We start from the raw sequence: 13,002 nt of genomic DNA on the forward strand, positions 1-13,002 counted from the left end.
ACACGCACATATATATTCATAGATGTGTTCTGTTGCATATTCACTGCTTCTTCTTTTCTAGACTTTTTCTTCCCCCCCCCGCCCCCCAAAGGGTGTGAGCTGGGTAAACCAAGGTAAATAAAGGATTATCTAGGTAAATTCCAGTTAGAGTTAAAAAGCTGCACTGGACTGTCTTGCCCATTACTATGTCTTTATTCCTTCTGTCCATTCCTCAAACATTATTTTTATTTAACATACTTTTGGTAAGCACCTCACTGTCCAGAAATTTGCTGCTGCCCACTCAATGAGAGGGAACATCTAACCTACCTCGTTAGAGTGTGTTTGAGGATTGACGTTTTCCAGGTAGCTGCAGTCCAGCTCTTGCCAGTAGCTCATTAGAACTTGAAAAGTTGCATTTGCTACAAGTGCTAAGCCCTCAAAATCATCACCTTTCCCCCACCCCAGCCATCGTAGTACTCTTCCTCTGGTTTGGAGTTGTTTGTAGTATGTGGAAAATATGATAAATAATAATAATATCATTTGGAGTTGACTGACATGGCTTATTCCTTGCAAAGCTGATGCCTCCTCCCTTTTTTGATGTGAAGTACTAATGTGAGTAGAATGGCCTTACTAATAAAACACACCTAGAATGGAGCTTGACGTTTGCTAATGATAATCTTAGGAGGAGGGAGGAGTGTGCCGGGGCATTACCAAAGTGGAATTGCATGATTTGAAACAGCATTAATAAAATAGCAGTTTTGTCCCTACAAAGAAACGAATCTGTGATCTAGTGCTCTATTCACGTTGCTTGAAACACTTGGGGAACATGTGCTTTAAAAAAAAAAAAAAAAAAAAAAAAAAAAAATTACTCAAACAGATTGCCAAAATTTGATACTTGCTTTCTATGAAACATTTTCAATTCCACGTAAAATCTGTTAGCCTAATTACTTTTTTCCATTAAGTTGCATTTCTGTCTGAGGAGGTGACAATGACTGTTTATTTCAGTTTTATCTAGTAAGTATTTTGTTCCTCAGAAAGCAATAGTGTTCCTTTTGAAGATAAAAAGAAGCCCTCAACTCATTAATAACCATGTTTCTTAGGTTATAGAAGGAAAAATTCTGTGATTGTTTTTAAAAAAGCATCAGTTCTTTTCTCAGAGGATCAGTCTACATATGTGTCCTTCCACAGTAGAGTGCTATTTTATTCCTATCTCCTGCCTGAAAAACACGGCACTTGATAAAAGATGTTCTCTGTTGCGCAGCTATGGCTGAGATTCAGTCTCCTAATGGAATTCAGGCTCTTGGCGGCTTTTTTCTGGACTGTGTGTTTCAGCCTTGGATAACTTGCTGCTTGCATCTCATGACGGCAGGAGTCTATTACAGTTCCAAGTGGGTTGTGAGAGAAATTGCTCTGGGGGAGACTCTTCATTATGCGCATTCATTCTGCCAGAGCCTGAGTTATATCCACAACTTGATGAACATTTCATTAGGAAACTTGAAGCTTAGTTCATGTGATTATTTAGCACTGTGCTAGAAAAAGTAGAGAGCGTGGCACAGCAATTGCACGTTTGTTGTTGTTGTGTAGGCATCCGAGATACCGCTCTTGGTAATTGTGAGTCTGCAAGATTAGTGCTTGGAGTGAAATATAGTTGGAATGTTAGTCGTGGATTATGACTCAGAGGCAGAAAGTACTTACCAGGAATAGAGCTTTTTGAGATATGTAGTCTGTGTGTTTATCTCCAGCAGTTCCTCAAAGTCCTTTATTAATCCTGTGATTTGTATTTTATCGGCCAATAGCAAACTTAAAATTGCAGGAAAAGCCTGGTGCCAGTGTGCCCATGGGTAAGGGAGGGCAAGGCTCATAACACATTGTCTAGAGTGACTGCAAAACAAACTTTTTTTTTTTCTTCAGCTGGTGTGTGTCATGCTCTCACATTAGCAATGTACATGTATGCTACGCGTCTCAAAGAATTCAAGTGACAGATAAGCAATTTTGTGTCCTTTCAGTTGGTTTCAGAAGCTACCACGGGTAGAGTAAATCTGACAAACAATTAAAGAATTTGGTACAGTTCCATATCTGCTAAGTTTTCTTTTGCTCAATTAACCTCGTAGTTTTATCTTGCATATTTTAATATTGTATTAATGCCGAGAAAGTATAGTTGCTACAGTAAGAGACCAGGGTGACTAAATCATGGAATCACAGGGTTGCTGTGGACCTCAAAAGCTCATTTAGTCTATATTTTTGTCCTAAAATAGAATCTATTTTACTTGTTTCTCTTTGTCCAGCCTCTTTAATTTCCAGAGACAGCTTCAGAGTCCCTGCACACTCAGTTCCATTATCCTTACTGCGGTGACATTGGAGAAAATGTTTAACGTAAATGCTATTGCATCATTCAAAACTTGTGATGGTTATCCTCTTAAGCATGAACACAGAAATGTCATGTTTCTCGGGTTATTTTAAAGTGTCTAGAAATTTAATTAAATACCTGTGGATAGTGAAGCACTAGAAAAGATGTTTTAAGGAGGCTGTGGTATTACTTTTGTTTTTGAAGGTTTGTAACAGCAGCTTAAAATTATATTAGGTCAGAAATCATGTGGATTGAGTTGATCATGCTTGGAAAAGTTTGCTATAGTTTAGCTATAAGTTTATAGTTTGCTATAAATTTAGCTATAGTCACATTAAAATAGTTTTGCTCCAAATGTGTTCCCAGTAGAGTCTCAGTTTGGGTCTCCTAAACAGTGTATTCAGTGCATCCAGCTGATTGGTGCACTCTGTAGGTATACATTAACTTTAGATAACTTAAATAATCTTGAGGTATGTACATTTTCATATTTGTGGTATTTCCTTTGCAGTCTGTATAGGGCAAATATGTCCCATCTTTTTCTCAGGTGTTTCTTCCCTTTGTGGCCTCACACCTGGACTAATTTTCTGTGAACACGATTTTTCTCTGGGTTTTAATCCCCACTCACATTCAGAGAAAAAGATTAACTTTGCTTTCTCATAGCAGCTAGCTTCAGGGCAGGGCTGGGCACTGGTGGCTACTGAAAAGATGGACTGGGTGCTAACTCAACAGTGTAGATGTCAGCAGCAGCATCCAGAGTGGCATGCGGCAGAGGAGTAATTGAGAGGCTGACCTGAGACTGGATGTTGGTCTTAGGAGGATCTCAGCATGACAGTTTGGAGGAATTGAGAATTCTGTATTGAATGGCTTGATTGGGAAGAGATTTGAAGCAGGATGGGAAGTTGGGATGGAACAGGGTGGCAAGGATTTAGGATACAACAGTGAAGGATGAGGCAGCTGGAAGGATGGGTATGAGAGACTAAGTGGCTGACAGTGGGGTGTGGGGCTTAAACTTAAGGATGGAATACATCTGAAATGGAGTGAATTCGGAAGACTGAAGATATTTGGCATGGTTTTGAAAGAGCCTCTGGGCCAGGAAGAGTGTGGAACTGGGGTTGAGAGGGCAAGGAACTAGGGAAGGAATTTGACGGACTCCTAGTCAAGTGAGATGCGGCTTTCTGGAATTGTAAGGTCTCCAGGGGTGAAGGTGAGAGCTTTCTATGTGCCCAGAATATCTCCAACCAGGATGCACTCTGGGATTGAGAACAGATGTTCATGTCCTCCAGTACTACGTTGTACAGTAGTCTTGTGACAGAGATGGCTTTCAGAGACACAACAGGCAGTCAAGTGTCAGACTTCCTTTTGTATCTCTTACAGACCATCTCAGGAGACTTTCTTTGGTTTTGATGCTGTCCAAAGTACCTGAATTTAGTCTCGTCTTAAACTCAGTTTGATTTTTGTACCTGCACCGACAACTTTGTTGTTATTTTTGTGTTCTTATTCAGGTCTACTCAAGGAAGTAGAACTTTTAGCAAAGGAGAAATTAGAGCTTCAATGTCAGGCAGAAAAGGACCATTCCAACTTACGCTCTCAAATGAAAGTTTTGGAGGTGGAACTGGAAGAACAGCTGCATAGTAATCAAGACCTAGCTACACAATTACTGGAGGTTGCTGAATTAAAACAGCAAGTTCAAGTTCTTGAAAAACAACTTAAAAAACAGCGGCAATTCATGGATGTAAGCAAGCTTGGTACCACATTTCCATGGTTTTGGAGGTGATAAATACTCCTCCTAGTTTGTGACTGAGACTTGGAAGGTGGTTCCTGAAATGGGATGCCTTCCGTTTTGTTTGAAATTAAGACCCTTGGTATTGTAGTCTTGTAAAAGAAAAAAAAAAGTAGTTTTTTAGTTCCCTTTCTGTAGTATTACAGGATAATATTTTCTTTTTTATCACTTGCTAATAGTAGTTTGTATGTACATTGGAGTCAAAAAGTTGTTTGGGTTTTTTTTATTTTATTTTACGTGTAATCTTAGCTATGCTTTCAGGACTACTAAAAGTTGTTAATTATTTTTAAGTGAGCATAGTTTCTTCACCACAAAAACAAACCCCAAATTTTTCTTGTACTGAATATTTTAATGAAATGCTTTCTTAAGAAACATTCTCATTATCTCTGGCTGGGTTTACAGGAACAAGCTATAGAAAGGGAACATGAACGTGATGATTTTCAGCAGGAAATTCAGAAACTGGAAGAACAGTTAAAACTTTCGGCAAAATCGCAGACTTCAGGAGAGCCCAGAGAGTGCAGGGTGAGTAAAATCACACTTAATGGCCACAGGAGTTTGGTTACTACAACTAAATACCGTAACCTGTATTATCTTGGGGGACTGGCTCTTGAGACTTTTTTTTTTTTCTTGGTTGTCACACAGAGAGCAGATTTTTCCCCAGCTGACTGATCTACATCTAGGCAGTGAGAGTGTACTTATTTTTATGGAGATGGAAAGAAATGTTTTATTTGCATTACAGTCAAGTTTCACAGCCTATGAGTCTGGTTTAAATTAACTGAGGGGGACAACAATACAGACACTCTGCTCTAAAGAGCACACCTGAGGGATGACTTCTGGGTTCTAAATGTGTTTAATTTTTCCACCTATACAGTTGAAATAAGAGATGTTCTTTGTCTGCATGCCTTGTCCTATTTAAGTTTATAAATCAGTCCTTTTTTTCCCTCATGTTTATTTGTTTGATGCTTGGTTTTGAAGATTAACTTTTTGTTTTATTTTTTGTTTTTCACATAAATGAACGTTATACAGAACTATGAATTGATTCTACAGGTATGGAAAACAGCATGAACACTTCTAATTTTTCTTTCCTTTTTCGCTTTAAACCCTTCTATTAATTAGATCTGCTTTGGCCTTTTTTCCTGTTCTTGATATGTGAAGGCTGCTTTAGCTTGATTGGGAGATAAGGACAAATGTTTTTGGGTAATAGAGTTCATGCAGGGAGTGAGGAACAGCTTTCAATTTAATTTCCTGTACATAAGTGCTTCATTCTTATGCTTATTGCTCAGATGTGTTACAGGCAGTTACTTAATGTAAAAGAGCTTTTTGGCATGACAGGAGAAGTTGAGGTTTGACGTATGAAACAAAGATAAAGGAATTATGAAGATACACTGTGCCTTAGCCTTCAGCTTTTGTTTGTGGCCCTGCTCTTAACAAGATTTTAATGTGTATATTACTTAGTTTCATTTACATCAATTCACTTTTGTGCAGTTTATGAAATTGTGTGCCTCGGTGTTAGAGAAGCAAATCTTGTAGGAACATCTGTATCTTTGATAGAGTGAATTTTCCATGCTGGAGGGCACCTGATTGTCAGTTGCTTTCTGAAACTTCTGATAGGACTTCATTAGGCTTCGTAAGAAGTAAAGTGATTACATATCATTCTACATCAGTCTTGGCTTCTCATTTGCATAAATGCCATTATCTAGAGTTAAGATTTTTTTTGAGTACATCAAAAATGTAGCCTACGTGTTATTTACACTGTGGCAAAGATTTTTGTTTTGAAGGCCACATGACTTGTTGAAAATCTGTTTGTACCCAGAAGTTATACCTCAGTGGCAGTCTTGGGCATACGGAATCATAAAGGATATATATCAGGTTATTCAAACTATGTCAAACTGTTAAGACCATATCTTGCTTTCTATCCAAGATGTTAGGTGGATGACAGTTATTAGCGTGCTTGTGGCTTAGTAAAGAGAAATATCTGAAAAAATTAAGACTACCTGCTGTAACTTTGCAACCTCTCTTAGAAAGGATTAAAACTTAATTGGAGAATGATACGCGAGGAAGGTAACTAAGCAAGTGACATTTGTGGGTGGGGTGAGGTATGCACGTAATCTGTGCCAAAATAAAATGTCAGGATTTAGACAGTTCTTGTACAGTTGTTTAATGCAGCTGTAATGTCAGTAATTGCTTAACTCACTCTGAAACAAGTTCAAGTGAACTTCTAATTTCTGCATGTAGGAATTCTAACAAGTTCATAGTTTTTCTCTCTGCTGTTCTGTAGGCTCAAGGTGTATGTGAGTGGGATTATTTTGTGCAAAGAGTGCTGACTCAAGGGAGGTCATTCTCCCCCTCTACTCTGCACTGGTGAGGCCATGACTGGAATAGTGTGTCCAGTTCTGGGCTCCCCAGTTCAAGAAAGACAGGGAACTATTGGAAAGAGCCCAGTGTAGGGAACAAAGATGACTGAGGGACTGGAGCCATCCCCCTTATGAGGAAAGGCTGAGAGAGCTGGGACTCTTTAGCCTGGAGAAGAGAAAGCTGAGGGGGAGACCTTATTAATGTTTACAAGTATCTAAAGGGTGGGTTTAAGGAGGATGGAGCCAGACTCTTTTCAGTGGTTCCCAGTAACAGGACGAGGGGTAACGGGCACAAGTTGGAACATAGGAAGTTCTGATCAAATATGAGAAAAAACTTCTTTACAGTGAGGGTGACAAAGCACTGGAGCAGGCTGCCCAGGGAGGTGGTGGAATCACCTTCTCTGGAGACTTCTAAGACCCTCCTGGATGCAGTCCTGAGTAATGTGCTTTAGGCAATCCAGCTTTAGCAGGGGAGTTGGACTGGATGATCTCTAGAGGTCCCTTCCAACTCTGAAATTCCGTGATTCTGTGACTAGTACTGGGAGCTACCATCTGAGAGTATGCCATGAGTGAAGGCTGTGAAAGTGTTTTCTTAGCTACAGAATTGCAGCACTAGCTTTCTAGCACCATGGTGTTAAAAAACATGCTTTTCATGTGTAAAGCGTCATAGTTTCTGGGACTCTGATGCCAAAATTTTATAGCATTAGAAAGTATTAGACTTCTAAAATATTTTTCTGTGCTCTCTGTGATTATTAATTTGACTAAATTAACTCTATTCTGTATTTTGCTAGAGGGTGTTTTTCTGCTTTAGTAATATCTGTACAATACTTTTAATATAGAGCTTTACATCTTTATACAAAGGATTTTTATTTTATAATATTGAAGTGGAATTTGCATAAATTCAGATACTTAATGATGAACAAAGAATTTATTTTGTGAAATCTCATAGTCCTTGCTCAATGGTATTGACCAAATTATGTCTCCTTTAGAAGGTTTCCCGTTGCTTTCCTATCTGAGTTAGCTTTCAGTGTGCTTAATGACTTTATCCCTTCTGATGTAGTCTGTCTGTCACACATGGTTCTGGTTCTCTCCTGTCTCTGTTACACACCAAAGCTCCTAGCCTTGCCTTCACTTTAATTACTGGGATGAACGAGTGACTGTTTTCCTGCAGCTCTGTGCACAATTGGATTTCAGTGAGCTCAAATGCAAAATTGTTATCCTCTTCGCATTTAAGTGATTTTTGGAAAAAGAGTACCTGTTCTATGTTGACTACTGTGATCTCTGATTTGCAGGCATTGAGTATGTTACGTTGCGCATATATATCTTTCAGTTCTTGTTATCTTCCTTTAAACTGGAATTCCTTGAAGTAATGGAAGAGGGTTCTGAGGTTACATAAAAGCATCTAATGCTATTAGTAATAATTCACGTAATCTTGGGGTTTTTTTACTCTTAAGCAAGCAAACAAAAAAACCCCCCACACGTACCACAAGGCCCCTTTTGATGACCACTGGGCTTTGAGAGTATGCCTTCATCCCACGCTTTGCTAGAATGCTGCAAATATTAAGAGAGAATAATCAAATGTGTATTTAAGAGCTGCTGCATTTGGAAAACAAGATTTGAGAAAGTTACTTTTTCATCCTTTCTGTCCACCCCGGTTTTATTTTCATCTAGGATTTTAGTTTAGTCCATAGTATAACTCCACCTGCTTTGCCATGAAATTACTCTTGCTTCCTGTATTGCCTGAATATCTGTATAATGTGATTTCTGTATAGGTAGAATCCTTGCAAGCGGAAATAAAAGGGAAGATGGATGATTACAATAAGCTGTTATTAGAAAAGGAGCAAAAACATCAAGAAATTGCAACTCGTGATAAAGAGATAGAAAAACTGGTGGCACAGATACGAGAACTGGAGCACAGCAGTACTGAAGTCTCAAAGACTGTACACTACTTGGAACAACAACTGCAAAAAATGAAGAAAGCGGAAACCGAATTGAAACAAGTAATTTTTAAATACTTATTTAAATGGGAGTGGCATCATGCACACAGTGTCTTCAGGGAGGTATCAATGACTGTGTTAACAGTGTTGTTTGAGACTATCCCTGGCACCTAGTGCTGAGTTAAACTGTTGTACTAATGGCAGGTATCACAGCCAGTTTTAAACAAACTCCGGTTTTATGAACTATAAGCCTACTTACTATAGAGACTGCTTTTTGACAGTTGTCACGTTTGCATGAATTGGAGCTGCTCTTTTGCTCCTCTGGAAGTTCCTGAGAAGATAGTGTTACTGAATATTAACCATCGTGGGTCTTCAATAAATAACTGTGTTTAAAATCATGTTATCTTAATTGGTAGCTCTTCTGGCTATGTGCCCTTGGAGCCAGATCTGTTTGCCATACTCAGAAATTTTTAGTGTTTTGTTACTACTGCAGATTGAATCACAGCTTGGAGTTAAGAATTACATTCCATTTAGCAAAAGTATTTGTCTTTTACAGACATCTGAGTAACCTTTTCTACCTTCTTCAACTATATGTTTTAGTTTCCTCCCAGCAATTTTCCTTGGTTAAATATTGTTGGTGTGTCTGTCAAGTTTGCAGATTTGATAATGGCATGGTCTAAGCTAAATTTTTTAGTTTAATTGCTAATTCTGTAAATATTTGCTTCCATTATTTTTCATTTTAAAAACAATGACCAAAATAATGTTTTGGTTTAGCTTCAGCTAACGTGATATAGACTAACCAGTCTTAGTTTATTAGATACTATTATTCCTATCTATTTGGCATTTGCGAGATTGCATCTGGAGAACTGCTTGGTTTTAGACTCCCATGTACAAGAAAGACGTTGGTGTACTGAAACAAGTCTAGCAAAGGACTGTCAAGATGATCAGGGGGCTGGAGCAAATAATTTTTGAGGGGATGCTGAGAAAACAGGGTTTGTTTAGCTTTCTGGAGACCTTATTGTTGCCTTACAACCACATAATATGAGGTTATAGAGAAGACGGAGTGAGACTTGGAGGTGCACAGTGAAAGGATGAGAAGATATGAGCATAAACTGCAACAAGGGAAATTCCAATTAAATGGTAGGGTGAAATGGTCATACTAGGGGCAGCCAAATGTTGAAAAAGGTGCTTAGTGTGGTAATGGTGACAAGTTAGTCTGCTCTGAGTCAGAGGTTGGACCAGAAAGCTCTAGAAACCTTTCCCATCTTAAGCTATTCTGTGAGTTCATCCAAACATACAAAAGCTGTGCCCATTAGCTTTCTCTGGCTTGTCTTGGAGTGGATAGAGACGGTGATACTGTTGTTAGCAAGTTCCTGTTTTCTCTGAAATCTTAGCTTTCTGTTAAACACGCTTTCTTTATCGCTGTGAGTTCAAAATATTCTTTTAGCTGTCTGAATGTCCCAGTAAATTGGTCTTTCTTAAAAATCCTGAATAAGCTAAATTCAGACTTTTTTTTTTCTTTTTTCCAAGAAACTAATTCATCAGCTTTAGGCAAGTTTATAGTATTCAATTTGCCAACTGTAGGCATTGTAATAGCTTGTCTTGAAGCAATTTCATGCAGTACATAAGTGCCAGCGGAGTTCTAAGAATAATTGCATGTCATGAAATTTTTCTGTAAAAATAAAGTTGATGCAAATGGCAATTACAGATTATTACTGTCCCCCAAATTACAACATATGAAAAGTGTAGGTGTTGCAGTTAATGGCGACTAGTGCTAATAAGAAATAGGTCTGGAAAGAGAGATTTTGAATACGGAACAGTATCTTTTTGCAAAGAGTACTGACTAAACTCACAGCTAGCAGATCCATTTATCCTGCTGCCATGTGCATGGAGCAGGTCTTTGTTTTTTCCTAGTCCAGTTCCTTTCAGTTGTTTAGGTGGTTGATACATAACATTGATGCTTCTGGTTAGGGCTGTGCTGTGATGATTGCTCATCCTTTGGCTTGAGGTCTCGAAAATGCGTCTCATTTAAGGAGGCTGCCATCCTATGGATTTTGGTATCAGCGAAAGAAGGCACCACGTTAGACTACATCTGTGTGGGCAGGTTTTACTGTGAAGGTGCATTACATAAAGCTCTGATTTTTGCCTGGGTTGCCACTTGTTTTTGCTGGGTCACTGTAGCAACCTCAGAACATAGCAACTGGAGAATGCTAGGAGAAACTGAACTCTTGTGTGCAGAGTGGTGCAAACGCCATGAACTACGGCAGGCTTGCAGCTCTGCTATCCAGTAAATGCAGGAACATCTGAGGTAAGGCAGCCCAGTTCTGCAGGAATCTGGTTTTGCGCGTTGTTACTTTTGTCAGTGATTAAGAGGAGCTTTAAAGTGGTATGGGTAATGTCTCGTTTTTAGTTAATATAAAACCAAAAAAGGCTATTTCGTTGCTTGGGTTTTGTTATTAGTGAGTTCTTTCATACACGGGAACAGGAGACCTGAGGGGCTGGTTAATATCATAGGTTTCTTGTGATGGCAAGAAGAGTTTTCATTTTTTCCTTCAGGAAAAACAAAAATATTTCTGATAGGTGCTTTTCTACCCAAAAAAAGTGCAAGTGATGCTTTCATAATTACTACATTTTTTTTATCCTGCCAGTGATATTAGCTGTGAACGACACAGCTTTGTACACTAACTGGCTGTCTCCCCTATAACTTCCTTTCCTCTTCTGTGCTGTGCGTCCCTGGACTGCCCCCAGAACTGGACAGAAAGCCAGTGGGGACTGGCTGGGTGCTAGTGGGTGGAAGTCAGATGGCCTATTTAGTATGGACATGAACGGTTTTAAATACCTGGTTTTGGGCATGCTGTTTTGGTACTGCGATACAGCGTTAACTTTGTAATTTACTTCTCATTTTTTTTAATTGATGCTTCTTTCATTTTAAGAACAGAAGATACTATCTGTGTACTCTGGGTCTTTGTTCTCTTTGATTAGAGAAAAGATGGTCAAATTTTACATAATATTTTGGCAAATCATATGAGTCTAAAATAACTCTTCCATTAGAGATATGTGTATTGAGCTATGGGGAGAATAATGTTGACCAGCAAAGGCAGTTACTGCCTTAGGGTTTTTGTCCAGTTTTCCTTTCTTGTATTAAGTAAAGATATGTACTGCTGTTTGGACAACTTTCCAAGTGAAGTTTTCCTCCTTGGACTGACCCAGCTCCTTAGAAGGACTGTGAGAGAAAGAGGACCAAAGGAGACGTTTCTAAAATTAATAAGTAAAAATATGATAGCTTGACAGACCACAGATCTGACAGAAGCTTAGTGCTGGTGCTTCCCATTCGGGCTTAACATGAAGTACTTGTAGTAGGTGTTTGATCTACCCAAAATTCTCCATCTCTTAAATTAAACTAAGTCTCCACCTCTTAAATTTAGCTTGGCAAATATATAGTATTGTAATGAATTTGGAAATGGCTACAAGAACAAGATGTTTAGATTATTAAATATACAAAACACTTTGTAATTGAGAAGGTAATCTATCACTGAATGCTAAATTTTCATAAGTTGTTAAACTTGGGGTAGAAAAAATAAAAGGGTAAAAACTTAAGTGAGCTAAACAACATTCATTTGGTTTGCATTCCTATTTCTTTATAAGCCATTGTGATTACGTACTTTTTCTTCTTGTACTGGGGTTTGTCAGGGATGATGATGAAGTATTTTGGCAGGATTGTTCTGGTTAGGTGGATATGTATATTGACAACAATTCATTCTAACATATAAAAAAAATATTTTTGCAGGATAAAGAGGCATTACAACAGCAACAGTACAATAACCTCATTCAGATCTCTGCTCTACAGTCTAAATTGGATGAAGCGAGGCACAGAGTACCAGCAGACGGCAGTCCTGCCCCAGTGCTAAAGGAGCAGTTACAAGCAGAGCAGGAGGCACTTCAGGCAAAGGAGAGAGAGGTTAGAGTTTTGGTAGGGTCCTGTGAAATTTTGAGTCACTCACATAATTGCAGAAACATTTTTTGCAGAATTGTAGCTGGGAATTTAAGAATTCAAAAACCCAGTAACTAATGTTGTAGTAAATGTGTCTTCTTGCCCACTATTCTCTATGCTTTGGTGTTAACTAACCTTCCTCTATCTTGCTTTTCGTTTTTGTCATCCCCTTGTCCATCTCCCCTCCCACTGAAGACTGTCTTGTGATGATTCACGTCAACTTTGAGACTGATTGATCAATATCTGTTGTAAACTGATTTTTCCTTTCCTTCCAATGTGCAAGTGAAGCAGAAGGCAGTTAGTTCTACTTTCATTTGACTTTGAGAGTGAGCGATAATTCTTTTAAGAACAGAAGGGACAATTACACATAATGGTGTCACCTGACCTTCTCTGTTTTGTGAACCAGAGAATGTTAGAGATGAGTACAGTACTTGTGTCAAGCTAAGCTGAAATGCAGTGTAATTGGTCACATTATTTAGAACTTTTACTGGATTTACACACACAGATACATACATACATATGCCCCTGCTGTGTGTTTATGTAATACTACATATTTAATATAGTATCTGAAACATACAGTCTAGTTTAGGATGTGCAAAGAAGAAAAACATGGCTGA

General features: G+C 38.5%; 1 protein-coding gene across 1 annotated transcript in view; it reads left to right on the plus strand.

The window, feature by feature from the left end:
• The window catches only part of PCNT (pericentrin), a 104,756-nt gene that overhangs the window by 55,250 nt on the left and 36,504 nt on the right, over nt 1-13,002 (plus strand). The window contains exons 29-33 of the mRNA XM_063341208.1: nt 3,826-4,055; nt 4,506-4,625; nt 5,130-5,150; nt 8,230-8,457; nt 12,182-12,352. Coding sequence (XP_063197278.1) covers nt 3,826-4,055; nt 4,506-4,625; nt 5,130-5,150; nt 8,230-8,457; nt 12,182-12,352 — 770 coding nt within the window. The remainder of the gene's footprint in view (nt 1-3,825; nt 4,056-4,505; nt 4,626-5,129; nt 5,151-8,229; nt 8,458-12,181; nt 12,353-13,002) is intronic.

This window comes from Chroicocephalus ridibundus, chromosome 7, assembly GCF_963924245.1.
Source record: "Chroicocephalus ridibundus chromosome 7, bChrRid1.1, whole genome shotgun sequence".
In the NCBI taxonomy this organism is placed as follows: Eukaryota; Metazoa; Chordata; class Aves; order Charadriiformes; family Laridae; genus Chroicocephalus; species Chroicocephalus ridibundus.